Raw genomic sequence first — 14,657 nt, 5'->3', positions numbered from 1 at the left:
CATCTGCTTTGTTTACCTGAAGTGTTTTCTTCTGGCACATGAACATTTACCTTTCTGCTGCTCCATTCTGCTCTTGTTTCTTCTTGTAGTGCTCCTCCATGAGCAGTGTGTCCTCCGACAGCAGCTGCTCCATCAGCATGAGCGCTGTCTTACGATTGGTCAGTGGGTAGAGCACTCTAGCTAACGTCTGGTCGGCTCCGACAACTGCTTCTACAAGCTCCTCCCACTTAGGTCTCTCAGCAGGTGTCTCCTGGCCCTCCGTCTCTCCCTCTGGTGTTCCCCTTTCCTCCATCTCCTGGTTTTCTCCCACATTCTCATCTTCCATTACCAGATCTTTCTCCTCATCCACCTGATGACTGATGTCTTCGTCGGAGACCGACGTGCAGGGAGACACAGAGGTTTCACTCATCTGCTTTAGAGGGACTGCACTAGTGGAGTCAAAAACACTGTCAGTCAGAGGTGTAGTCTTGACTTCCTCTTTGACCTCTTCTTCTGGTGACAGAATCCAGAGCAAAGGATCTGTGGTGACGCCACAGCTCAGAGACACCTCATGGTTTGAATCAGGTGGCTGGCCATTACTGCTTGGTTCATTCACCGACTGCTCCCTCTCTGATTCAGTCACAGAAGATGTGCTGCCTCTGCTGGAAGTCAAAAAAAATCATGATAAAGATTTACACCTGATGAAATTTGCAAAATCTTTTTTTGATGTAATGTTTCCTGTTACTGATTAATTCAAATGAGGAAGAAACTGGTATGGCACATTTTAACATGGGGTCTAATCTTACCTGGATCTGTTTTCAAAAGGAAGCTTTGTCTGAGTGGGGGTGGACACAGTGGATTTAATCTCCCTCTCAGTGATCTCTTCACCTCCAGGGGACGGTGGGTTTGAGGAAGTCTCACTAGGCGATCTGCTAGACCTGCATTCATCTGTGACAGGGCCATGAGATCCAGGACTCACAGGATGAACCTTGGCCTGAGAAGGGGAAGAGGAGGAGATAGGGGAGATTGATCCACTTGAGTTCCTTGATCTGACTGTAGCATCCTCCTTTGAGTTGTCCTTCAACAGGGCTTTCCTCTGGGTTTGGTTTTGTGACTGTCCCTGAGTGTGCTTCTGACCAACAATCTCTGGCTCTTTTCCTGTTTTCTCCAAAACACTTAGTTTCTTCCTCCTTCTTTCCTGCCCCTGGGCTTCTCTTTCATCAGAAAAGTCTGGTCGTCCCATCTCACTCGAATACCTCCGCAGATGATCCAGCTGTTCAGAACTTTTACTCAGGGCTGACACCTTTGTCACCTGGGATACCCCAAGCTCTTCCATGGATTTTCCCCTCTGTGACGGTACACGGACCTGGTGATGGTCCACAGGAGCTGACTTTCTCGAGGATTCCTTAATGGCAATCTTCTCAGAACTAAAATAAGAACAGAATCAGACATAAAGATTCATGGCAACTGTAAGTTACTTTGGAGCAGAAACCCTTGCAATGACGTGTACCCCGCAGGGGCCAACACAAAGAGAGAAGAGCAACCATTCACACCTAAAGTAATTTTGAATCACCAATTAACCTAACCCTACCAGCTGCAGTACCCAAAGAGAACCCACGCAGACATGGGGATGTCTGATTCGAACCTCTCGCAAAAGTCCTAGCCACTGTGCCACTATTTTACCTGAACATGAATCATTTCTAGAAAATAAAAATATCAATGTTCAAAACAGGAGACTCAAAGTCGAAATCAACATAATTTCAAGAAGTAGGCTAACTCATTGAAACTGGTTCAGTCCATTACTCTTCTTTTACGGTCCATGTGTAAATCTTTTGAAAGGAATGTCGGTTTGCTGGAGGAAGTTGGTGTTGACTTTCCAGCACCACAATGAAACAAGTTGAACTTTATAGTCTGTACCACAGTGCACACATCACTGACCTAATACTTCTCTGACCTAAAACCCAATAAAAGTGTCTCAAATTATCTGCAGCACTGGTACATACCTGCTGGTCTCCATAGTATTAGCTGGTAGTAGATCCTCCTCATATTCATTTGCCTGCAGACCCAAAAAAAGAACAAAAACACTGAATTTAATTTGTACTGGTGTCAGAAATTACTACACTGCCAAGTGAACATGACCTGAAATATTTCGCTTTTATTTTAATTTTGTATTATTTACGTTGCTGCTTTTTAAATGCAATACAGACTCTAAATTAATTAACTATATCTGTGAAAGGAAATCTACAGGTGACTTTAGTAAGGAATGTCATATTAAGGATACATCTAAGGGCTTTTTAATGATATTGCCACTAATTTGGCCTACTTTACCTCAAGTGTGTGCGGTGTGGATGTGGAACGGTTCCTAAGGAAACTGGGTGGTTCTGGCTGGTCCAAGAGACTCTCCGCTGATGCAGACTTTCCCTGAGAAGGACCTTGGCTCTCTCTCCATCTGGACTGATTTTGCTGGCCACTATATTGGCCTGAACAGGACTGTGCTGAGAAGAACTGTGCATACCTGTTTTGTGAAAATTAAACAGAATACTTTAAATGCTTGATTTATCCACACTACACACTACAAAGGCAGAACCAAAAGAAGCTTCTCAGCTGTACCTGATCGAGCTGGTGGAGGAATCGAGGATTCGGCCTGCAGAGTGGGGTCTGTTAAGCTTCTTCTTTGTATTTTTAGCTTCATAATTCCCCCATAGAGACCTGGGACCTGGCCAGTCAAATGGTTTCTCCCCAAGAGAGTGCCTCTGTCTGGGTGGAGGTGGTATCTGAGACGTTGGTTGCTGGGGTTCGGTCGCTTTATGGCCCGTCTTACGCTCCATGTAATCCACCAGAGCCTGATGTCGCAGATGTTTTAGGTTTGTCTTCGAGGTGCTCGAGGTTGAAAGAGCTCGACCTCTTGTCTCAAACATCTTCCTCCGTGCTTCAACCAATCCCTGCTCTTCTTGCGGCACCTGCTCCTCTCCCTCATTTTGATCCAAAAACAGGTCGTCGCTTTCATTGCCAAATGAACGGCAGGCTGAGTGGTGTGGGCCACCGCCGAGGTGGTTGAGTTTCTCTGGCTCCGAGTAAGACATCTTCTTCTGCTCAGGAGTCAGTCTCTTTCTGCTTCCAATTCGTGCCACCTGTGGCTGGGCAACATTTGTTGGCCTCCCACTTTCATTTTCATGCTTTTTGCCAATCTCCATGTGATCGCTGATGTCTTCTTCTTTTATGCTCCCCTTCTCCATCCCTTCTGAAGTGACAGAAGGAGTAAGCGTGTCGCTAGAAGTCTCTGAGTCCTGTGATGAAGAGAAACGATGAATCACTCCAGGTCTCAGCTCTGGCTTTTCCCTGATCCGGTGTGGCCACGACAGCTGCAGGTCCCTCCTTTTAAATGACGTCTCCCTCAGAACTTTTGACTGAGCATCCTTCAGCTTCTCTTTGTAGTACTTTTTAAATGAGTCATCCAAGGTGTTACAGGCAACTGAAATATCATCACCTCTATTATTCTTGCTAATGTCACCCTGTGGAGGTGTCTCACTGTCATTTACTGGCACATCACCTTGGCCTGTTTTGTTTAAGACTGTTTCCTTGCCTTTTACACTGATCCCAGGCTCATTCTTGGGCTGTAATGCTGCTCTGCTGGCACCAGTGAGGTGGTACAGAAGCGGGGTTGTTTCCTTGTTTATCCTCTCACTTGCAACATCCCCTAAGGGCTGCCATTTCCCTCTCTTTGCATGATCGTCTCTCTTGTGGTGGTTGGACTGCTCATTGCTAATCAGTGATGTATCCTCCATTGTTGGTGAGGCTGATTGTGAGCAGCTTCTTTCGGGACCACAATAAAATATAGGGTTGCTGGCAGTGTGCCGGCCAATTTCTCGATTCTGCACTGTGTCGATTTCTTCTAAGGCATCGAAGCTTCGTGAGGACTGCGTCAGCTTAAAGGACGGTTTAAGTTGCTCCCGACTCTCAGAGATCATATCTTTTCCTGGGGTAACAGAAGTGAAAACATCATTTTCATCTAGAATTGTACCACTGAAAGAGCGAGAAGTCTCTTGGAGAGGTCTAAACAAATTGTCCATTGTGCTGTGGCATCTTTCTCTTAGCTTGTGCGTCTCCAACACAGTAGAGACTTCACTTCCAGCCTCAGAACCACAAACAGAAAGAGAGTGTGTCTTCAAACCAGACTCAGACAGCTTACACACTCCAGTGACAAAGTAGTATTGACCCTTGTGCTGAATGCTGCTGCCGCTGATAAGACTCTGATCATTACTCCCCCAGGGGTTGGCAGCTCGGGCTGGCTCTGAACCAAGCCAGTCGTAAGCAGAATGTGCCCTTTTGCGCTGACTTTCAAGATGGCGCTTACTAGCTTTGCTATAATGGTCTCCATTACATCCACCAGTGCTCGGGGGCTTTTTGGCTGGCAGGTGGTCAGGCTGACTTGTGCCTCGAGGAATAGATCGGCTTAGATTGTTTGCTGACTTCTGCTGCTCAGAGGCAGCTTTGTTCTCTTTGATGGATAGGTATTCTGGGTTCAGAGGCAGCCTGGTCTGATCATTAGGCTGGAAGTGGGGTCGGTAGTTTGGTGGCACCTGTGCCTGTGGCTGCTGCTGTTGAGAGCCTCTCCAAACTGGGTATACTGGGTCAGAAGTGAAGTCCGAGTTGCTTGTATCAGCATTAGCTGTCTCAGGTTTTGTGGCATTTAGATCATGGTGCTGCCGAACTTGGGGTCTGGCCTTCTGATAAGGCTGCTGGAGCTGAAATTCAGCATTATTATGATGGATGTTTTCAAAGTTTTTAGTAGCTATAAAACTATCCAGGCGTGCTGGAACTGGAGGAGGACGGACAGGAGGGACAGCACTTTGGGCTGAATTCCCCAAATGCATCTCTCTTTTTGAGAGTGCTTTGTTGTTGGTATGGACACTGTTACTGCCATTGTAGTTAAGGTGGTTTACATTAGTGTTAGTTTTGTTGCGGTACTCCTGGGTGATAGATTCAACTGAGCGATAGAGCTGGTCCATGGTCTTTGAGTCAGACTGCAGAACCTGGGTCGGATGGTAAATGGACTTTATATACTTAAGATCAGCATAGTGGCTGAAGGAGTTTGGCTGAAGGTCCTCTGGAAGAAAGGGAGATGGATAGTCTGGGGCAGTGGAACCACCAGAGAAGGAGCTATAGGCAGAGTCTCCTTTGCCGTGTTGGTGGTGTGCAAGTTGGTCGACGATGCTACTGCTGGACTTGGCTGGGGAAAGCCGGCTGACAGGCATGCTCAGAGGATGCAGATCCACGTTGCTCATTCTCTCAAAGTGGAAGTTGTAGGAATCCATGGAGGACTGGGGCGAATGGCAGGAAGGGAAGGGCAGAATCTGTAGATATGGTGTACGTGTATGAGCGCTGATGCATGTGTCTTCCTTGTGGTTGAAACTGGGAAAATTACCACAAACACATCTGCACCAGGTTGTCCGTCACGTTGGTTACTATTTAGGTCATTTTCCTGCCTTCTTTTTCTGCAGTCAGAGCCCCATGAAACAGTCTGCTCCTGGGGAAGAAAACACAAACACAGCACAGGCCTGAAAACTCAACTTAGGATTAATTTTTCAGGACAAACATGGTACAAATGACTTTGTTCATGTTGTTCACATTAGGCTTACAGGCAAATAACATTAATATTTTTTTCTTATTAATGCATGTGAGATAGTATTTTGTAATCAAAAGCAAAATAAAACAGTATCAATCAAATAGGTTTAGATAGTTAAAGTACAGTCCCTTTAACACAATTACACCTTTGTCTGCCTCAACATGTACTCAAAATTAATACTATTATGTGAGCAAGACAAGTTTCATGCCATTTTTTTTGTTTTAGGGTTCTTACAGTTCACGCCAGCTTGGTTTTGTGGGTCAGTGCAGTTAACCACCTGTTGAAGGGGTCTGCCGTTTTGCATCAATAAGACCTCTAATTAAGTTCCCTGAGACTAGCAGAGCACGTTGCAGCACACTCATGAAAAAATGTCAGGAATTTCATATAGAAGAACAGAAGCACCTGAGGATTAGTCATGTGACAGGTGTATAATGCATTGTTATACACAAGTGGCTCATAAAAACATTTGTTTTCCTCTTATTCACTGCACACCGCAGTATTTGATCTATGTATTTGTTTTGTCAAATGACTGTCTAAAATATGATATGTTAAGAGCAACATAATAATCAATGATCAATGCACTATTTAATTATGAAAAAAGATCACTATCCTCTGCTTCAATGTAAATCTAAATGTTTCAGAAGCAATATCTGCAAATATGTAAAATTTTCAGATTTTATCAAGTTCACCACCTGACCCCGTGACTGGAAGATGCTTTGCACCGCTAGTGTCACACCATTTCAAATGACACTTTTTATCTGCAACATTATGGAAACCTTATGGAACATTATGGAAACCTTTAGAGTGGAGCAATTGCTCCACTCTAAAGGTAACTGTTCTGACATGTATATACAATATACTATTTAATGTTGAGGCCACATGCCTATGTGAGTGATGTGCTGCTAACAAACAGATTCTGCCAGTTTCCTGTTTGATCAGGAACTGAATAGAAACAATCAAATTTAGATTTTATATACTTATTTACTGCATTTTAAGTTCTGCAGTGGATATTTGTTCATATAGTCACTGCAGTTCATTCTCATACAAAAACCAGCTCTCGCAAGTGACTGCGGCGTTTGAGCGTTACAGTCGACTCTCCCATGACCTGCATGCATTTCTTTCACTATGTCATCAAAGTTTATAGTCACACACCTGTCATGCATACACAAAAGCAAATGCTACTAATATAACAGAGTCAAGCCAACCAGCCCAGTTTTAGGGCTCACCAGCGACCAGATTTTGCTTAACTGATTTTGTTTCCTGTGTAATCGGGAATTATTTCATTCACAAACCACAATGATGACTTGAAATTCCTTACAGTCGCTTTCAAAATTTATTTTTTTCCCAGTGTTTCCAGGTTTTTTGCCTGGTATTAAAAAAACTGCATTACAGATAATCCGAGGTGGCCGTTTTGCATATACACAAAACCCACCTCCCAGGAGCCATTCACAGCTAAACTACAGTATTAAGGGGGGTATCCCATGTGTTTATGAAGGGCCTTCTGATCTGTAGTGTGTTACTCTGCGTGTGCCTTTGTGTGTGTGTGTGTTTTCTAGCCATCCTATTTCCACTGTGAACAGAGAGAGGCTCCCAAACAGGGGAGCGCTGAAGTGGAAGTGATGGAGGGGACAGGCAGTGACAAAATGTACAGAGGGGAGAGAAGGAGGGAGGGTAAGGCAGAGGGTGACCGGCCCAGACAAATACTCTCACACGCAAACCACAACAACAAGAGACAAGAGAAGTGAACAATGACAACAGGAAAGCTGAACACAAGTTAGAAAAACAGACCAAGTGTCACAGTAGCAAAACGGAGAGGGAACTAATCTGGAGCTCTACTGTGTTCAGATTGGATTGAAAATGTATAAACTTTAGGGAACACCATCAGAAAGAAAGGAAAAAGAAAAACTCACCAGAAGTCTGAGTCAAAGTCACTGCCCTTCCTGATTTCCATCTGAAAAAGAGAGTGTTTCCTAAGTTTAATCTGAAATAAAGATCTGCCAATTGATTTCCATGCTTGTTTCTAATTCAGAACATTGTTCGGCTTCTAAAGAGGGACCAGACCAAGTAACCAGGAGAGCCAGATATTAGAGAGAAGACTTCTAGCGGGTTCCTTCTCCCCCCACTGAGACCCGAGGCTGCCTAGCGGGGACCACTGATTGGCTAGCCGATGACGTCCGGCTCTCCGATGCACAATGAGCGCAGCGGAGGGAATATTTCACTGCTGCAGATAGCTGCTAGTGCTGCCGGCCGCCTAAACAACAGAGAGCGAGAGAGGGGAGGAAAAAAAAAGAGGCCTCGCATTCCTGGCTGGCTTCAAAGACGGAGCACAGCCCGGGCGGCATTCATTCCCAAGGCCCTGAGCCCGGCACATGGAGACTAGCCAAGGCAGGAGGGAGGGGATAATGGTGGTGGGTCGGGTGGGTGTATGGGTGACCTCCCAGCCTCCACCCCAGAGGGAAAAAAAAAAAACCAGTCACAAAGAACAGCTATCCCCCACTTTCATCCTAATTTTCCTCTTTCCACAATTTCTACAAGTCTCCTCTGTATTTCTTAATAAACTCATAAACTGGGCATCACACAAACAAAAGTATCACACAGCAGTACTGCAGTATTTGTGTTGGTTTGAGATAAGTGGCCTCTTTTTAAACCTACAAATGTAAAGCATGTTCACCATGTCAATAATACACTTTGAATTAACAGGTTAGTTTTATTAAACCCTAAATGGGCACAAAAGGCACAATATTAAAAGAAGACTTAAACACGACACTGATCAGTCAGTCACACGAGTCAACAATAACCTCATCTTTCAAAACTCCTGCGTGATTGTGTAGTGTTGTACAAAGAGCCTTGTTGCTTTCACTGTTGTTTTCTATTGAGGCTGGCACCACTAGTGCTCCGCTATGCGGGATCTTTGTTACTGTCAGCCACATCCACGATGTTCTAGTGATTTCACTGCTGGCTGACTCCACCTGTTGTAAATGTACTCTAACTTTTGTTTATGATCATGCTGAGAGAAGGAAAGAAACATTAGCATGTAAAACTGTAGCATTATCACTGAGAAAATTGACTATAATAACACTTAAAAAAACAAACAGGCAAGCAAAGTTGGCTTCAAGTATGTTGAATGGTCAATTGTTGAGCTAGATTTGAGCTTAAAGCAATTTCCACACGTGATTACAAAAGAAATCCATGAGAGGGGTTGACCTTAAATATTGAGGTTACGCATAAACAAGGATAAGCTCATGACCACTTTCTGCCTGGCAACTGAGCTAAGGACTATATCATGGCAGATGGAGGGGAGAGTAAAAAAATTAAGAACTGCAGGCTATTCAAAAAGCAGATTTTTTTTATGTTTAAAAGAAATGGTCACAGGAGGAGCTTGTTTTTAATTTGTTAGGAAGACGGGATTCATAAAACCAACAAATGAGAGGAAGAGAGGTTAGGCTGATCTAGAGAGGGAGGAATGAAGTATGGGAGGGGGGTGTTAAATTCTTTCTTTTTTTAATGTCTTTTATTGGTGATTACGTGTTCCAGCGTGACCTTCACCATGAAGCCACGAGACTGGACCACCAAGTCTCTGAGAAACAGATATGACTCTCAGAAGGCAGAAATAGAAAAAGAGAGGATGCCAAGAAGATCAAAAGAAAGAAAGACAAATATGCAGGGAGAAACTATTAAAACGGTTAATCCTGCTGGCCCTGCTACATCTTCTGAGAAAAATGACAACAGGTTGGTTGATGGACACCCTCCCAGACAGACCGCAACAAATGCTTCTGTTATGAGCCCACAAACTATTGTTGGTACTGTTGCTCTTAATTAGAATACTGAATAAGTGTTTTTCCAGCACCATGTCACTGCAGCTGTATCATTTTTCCAGAAGGCAAGCATTTTCTGCTACAGTCCTCAAAGCAGAGTAATGACGTGTGTCTGCATAGTTTTTAACTTTGAAAAAGGACTTAGTTTACCCAGAATCCACCGCAAATTAGTCCTATTTAACACTGTCATGAACTTAACAGCTTTCTATAACAGATATGGCTCATAGCTAAGCCATATTCAAAAGGTTTATCTTGGTAAAGTCAACAAAACCTCTGAACCTTTGTAGACACGTCAAGATTTCTGTTGACCCTCCTGGTGGTGGGCCCCACTTTAGAAGTGCTCTTTAAATGACTGTAAAAGCGCCAGTATGCCTGCCACATTGGCTGTTTCTCTCACCACCACTAAAACATCACACAGTCACTTTTATATATGCCTGCAGTTAACACGCAGGAAGTCACTGCAGTATTCTCCTGAACGATAAGCATCTAATTATTTTGCAAATTACAAAATTACAAAAATAAGTCCAGGCGGCTTGTATGATACTTGGGTGATAAAGGACTACGGAAAGCGATTTTCCTGCTCTGGTGTCTTGCTGTTGGTGAAAAAGATTTTTCCATCACAAACAGTAAATCATTACGTCTTATTATTATCATCATTTTTTTTTCTTCTGACTTTGGTGATTATACTAATTACACATTTGTGATCCTTTTGACAAAAACAAAAAGAAAGGCACACCAGATTGGCAGTTTGAAAACCAATCCTGGGCTGTATGTGGACACTACTGCCCACAACTCCCACTGTGTTTGGATATATATCAGCTGCAGCACTGAGCGGAGCCTTCCTGCAGAGCAGAACATTCACTCCGTCTGAGAAAAGTTCAACCACAGCAAATAGAAATGACAGATATTTAAGTTGATGAGAAGCAGACCAAGACTCACAGAGCAAAGCTTTGACTCAATGTGCAAAATTAGAAGCCAAAGAACTTTTTGGCTCATGAAGGCCTTCATCAAGCCTACGAGCCGTGATATTCTTCACTTACTCTCAGTGAAATAGAAACATAGTGCTTTAACCTACATTCCCTTTCACTGAAATCCACAAAACCTAACTACCAGGGAGGCAAAAGAGACTCAACACAAGCTCAAATTAAAATAAAAGTTAGAAACATGACTTCACTTCTGGACAAGAGCCTCCCAGAGGACCAACAGGGCATCATTCTATTGTCCTCAATCAAACAGAAGCAGGGAGGAAGCCGTATTTGAAAAGGTGGAAGTGGATGTATGTTGAGCTCTGACAGAGCAAAGCGGCTGGTTGCGGGAAAAGGAAAGGGGCTTGCCATGCAGTGTTATCATTAGCACCAGCAGTGTACTTCTTTGTGTATGCGTGTGTCAGACACACATATGTATGAACCACAATGATTAAACAGTGAGAGCTGCGGAGAGAAACTGTGAAACTGTTGCTGGGCAGTGCTCACATCAGTGGCTAAAATCTCTAGCTGACCAAGACAAGCTGTCACACTCTAATAAGCTCTGCATTCCTGCCCTGATCTGGCCTAAATACTTGACAATATCAACACTGAGTCCACTTCATGTTGTTGTTGTTGTTTTAACAAAAAGAAAGTATAGAAAAAAAGAAAGCAATATGTTTGCAACGCCAAACACTGAATGCATGTTTGTGCAACTATGACACTCCTTTTGTGTTTGCATAGATGCAAATTACTAACATCCCTTTAGTTTAGCTGTGCTTACGTAAACGCCAAAGATGAGACACACAGAAAACCCAACAAGGGCAATAAGCGTATATTAATAACATGCACCAAAGTTATTTTGTATCCTTCCTGGTCAATGATTAACCAGGAACTGCATCGTGCCTCGCAGCACTTGGCTCAAAAATGAGTACAGGCCTCTAAGAATGATAAACTATTCTCAACTGGCCTCTGAGAAGACAATTACTTTTGTATTTAAGACCCCCCAGGGCTTTGCAATGTGATCTAGTCATGGTCAGTTTAACTGGATACTGTAGGAATTCCACTGCACTAGAATAGTAAGAGCCTACAGACTATTGGGTTTTACTTGTGTGAAGGCGAGTCTGCATGGAGCCTCAGTCTAAAAATGGGCCGTGCAAATTCATAATTTCGGCTCCATATCCTTTTCAGTCTTTGGTATGTGTAATAAAATCTGAGAACATACTGACCTAGGTCAAAATCCAGATGTAAAAAGATAGTAAACAGCCAATTACAAATATATCTCAATAAACTAAATGTTGGCCTGTGGCCTGATAAGATAATCTGATCATTTAGATACAGACTTTATTAGGTGTCCTATGCTACTACCAGGTCGGACCACCTTTTTTCTTCAGAATCTCCTTAAGTCTTTATGACACTGATTCAAAAAGGTGGCAGAAACATTCTGCAGAGATTTTACTCCATATTGATATGACAACATCACACAGTTGCTCCAGATGTGTCAACTGCACATCCATGAATCCAATTTCCACTGTAAAGGTGTTCAATTGGATTGAGATCTGGTGACTGTTAAAAACCATTTCAGTACAGTGACCTCATTGTCATGTTCAAGAAAGCAGTTTGAGATTATCTGAGTTGACATGACACATTAACCTCCCAGAAGCAGCCATCAGAAGATGTGTGCATTATGCTAATGAAGGGACATGGTCAGCAACAATACTCAATGTAGGTTGTGGTGTTTAAAAAAACGCTTGTGTGGCACGGACATATCCCCCACACTATTACACCACCATCACCAGCCTGAACCACCGATACAAGGCAGGATGCTTTTAGCATGCTTTCATGTTGTTGCTGAATAACAATTATGACCCTACCTTCATCACAGTTAAGCAGACGACAATCTTTGTTTGGGCATGCCACTTTGAATATTTTGGAATTAATTTGTAGAATATTCAGAAGATATTCAGAATATTCAGAAGACACCACTGCAGGGCAGCAGATAAAAAGTGATTGTAAATGCGTGATACCATCAACAACAAAGGAGCCATGGCGACAGCAAGTGAGAAAGAAGAGACTGGTCCCTACAGGAAGCTGAGACAAACACCACAAAAAAGCACAATAACAAATGACCCACTTCCTGGTTAGAGGTGGGGAAAGTCTCAATGACTCCTTCATTACAGAAAAAAGTTATCTTTAAATAAAAAAGTTGTCTATTCTTCTTGGGTCCTGAGTGTCAGCCCTCACAGCTCAGCCCTGATCTCTCAGCTGTCACTGAAGACACTGTTAGCAGTCTAAACAGGGAGGATAATGTGCTCCATTTGATCTTCATCCAGCTCAGCTCTGTCTTTTCTTTAAGCACTACGTGTCGCTCAACTCGTCAAGCAGGGTACCAATTATTTTATTTTTATTATTATTTATTATATTTATTAACTTCTATCTATAAAGTGTAGAAAAATAGGGGGGGGGGGGGGGGGGGGGGGGGGGGAGACTCAGTTTCCCTTCATCTTTGTTTTCTCCATCCCAAAATCAAACACAAACACTCACTTCTGACAACCAAGAGTCACAGATTTGTTGGTGCCAATACATACACCACAACTATTATTAAGACATGCATGCTTACATCTTCTGTTTATGATATACACACATATAAAAGATCACATATACTGAAACCTAAATAGCTTTACATTGAGTATCGAAAAATCCAGTAACAATGTAGCCACGTTTTACTGACCACTTTCACGTCTTCAGCTGACATTCTCTACCAGTGAGCTCAGTGTCGCCTGGTGGCAGTGACCATCTCTGCCATGTTACATAACGAGCTGTGGTCTGACTATAGACACATAACAAACACTGGATATCACACATGGTGGCATTGCTGCTGGGGCTACAACACCACGTGGCTTCACCATGAGGACGTGAATTCGCAGAGGTGGAGACTTCCTGGAGAGAAAGTGACTTTACAGAGCATGTATTGTTCTTGTAAGACCAATCCCTAATCTTACACTATCAATGTCATGGACAAGGTATGAACACCGACTTCAAACCAAAAAGAGCAAATAAGAATATATGCCAATATAAGAGTAAATACTATCTTCAGGAAAGACCACGTGAGGACATGTGTTACTAATGAACAACATAAAAGAAGTAAACAAGAAAACAAAAACTAAAAATAATCACAGAGATAGTGCAGAGGATTTGGAAATGCTCATGCAAGACGCTATGCATCTGCACCTAGACAGTATATAATACACTACTCATAAAATGCATTAATGCTGGTAAACCCAGGGTAAAGCTGTTAATGGGCTTCCCTATAGCACAAAGGCTACATGATATGACCTGGTTCTCAGGTTTTTCAAAAGCAGCTGCAGTCTAACGCTCTCTGAGGGTTTACAATGGAAATCAGTGTAACCCGTTTCCTGGTCGTTATTAAGAAGCTAATTAACTCTGATTTTAAAGCATGGAGCTTACTTTTAATTTAGGTGTGTATTCCTGTAGTAATCCTTACTGCAGAACATGTCAGATGTAGTAGCAGCCTCAGCCTAACTCACATATCTGCTTCTATAATTAAACTTTAAAAGATTGAGCATTAGAAATACTACTTATTTCATATAGTTATTATTAAGGGTAAGTTTCTTCTGTTGAATGGACTGGGGCAAAAACCCTGATTATGAAATCTAATCTCTAACACACTGTGCTCAAGTCATCATGATGTCAGCAAAATGTCTCATCAACTGCTAGCTGGGCTACCTTTAAATGACTACAAGTGAACTGCCATGATTACCTTAAAGTTAAATCCAGTGCTTTGGTTTACAACTAAATACTGGTCATTCCCATGAGTCTCAGCTTTACTACGTGCGTGTAGTGCCAATTAGCAAACGTAAGTAGATTCTTTTCTTATAGCTGACTTTACACTCATGACAATATTGATCAGCGGGGCAAACACCTGACCCTTTATGGTGACATGGCACTTAGTGCGTTATCGCAGGCTGATTGGCTGGATTGGGAGCTTGGCAGAAGCACAAGGAATGTGCTTGATAAGCAGCGAGAACATGTAATGCAGGTAAAAGCAAACAGGCTGTTATAATCATTACACAAAACCCCAATTTTACTTGTCGTTTCTTTCAGATCACATCCCGACCTCAGGCCACTCTGAGAATTCAGTTATCAGTTATGTTAATGGTTAGTTCGCAATGGCGTCTCTTGTGCTCTAGTGTCAACTGGAAGAAATTCTCAATTTCTACACGGTTCTTACAAAAGTTGTTAATTAAACTGCTG

General features: G+C 42.8%; 1 protein-coding gene across 5 annotated transcripts in view; it reads right to left on the bottom strand.

The window, feature by feature from the left end:
• The window catches only part of shroom1 (shroom family member 1), a 30,756-nt gene that overhangs the window by 5,702 nt on the left and 10,397 nt on the right, over positions 1-14,657 (bottom strand). For 2 of the 5 annotated variants that reach the window (XM_004550371.6, XM_004550369.6), the window contains exons 2-7: positions 7,516-7,556; positions 2,590-5,506; positions 2,308-2,494; positions 1,983-2,035; positions 786-1,406; positions 51-641 (exon numbers count right to left, since the gene is read on the bottom strand). In XM_004550371.6, the coding sequence (XP_004550428.1) occupies positions 51-641; positions 786-1,406; positions 1,983-2,035; positions 2,308-2,494; positions 2,590-5,294 (4,157 nt within the window). In that variant the 5' untranslated portion in view covers positions 5,295-5,506; positions 7,516-7,556. The remainder of the gene's footprint in view (positions 1-50; positions 642-785; positions 1,407-1,982; positions 2,036-2,307; positions 2,495-2,589; positions 5,507-7,515; positions 7,557-14,657) is intronic. The other 3 variants (XM_004550370.6, XM_004550373.6, XM_076889341.1) reach the window with 2 other exon arrangements.

Source organism: Maylandia zebra, linkage group LG10 (assembly GCF_041146795.1).
Source record: "Maylandia zebra isolate NMK-2024a linkage group LG10, Mzebra_GT3a, whole genome shotgun sequence".
Lineage (NCBI taxonomy): Eukaryota > Metazoa > Chordata > Actinopteri > Cichliformes > Cichlidae > Maylandia > Maylandia zebra.
Note: the sequence above shows the minus strand (reverse complement) of the source record. Positions and strands in the feature narration are given on the sequence as shown.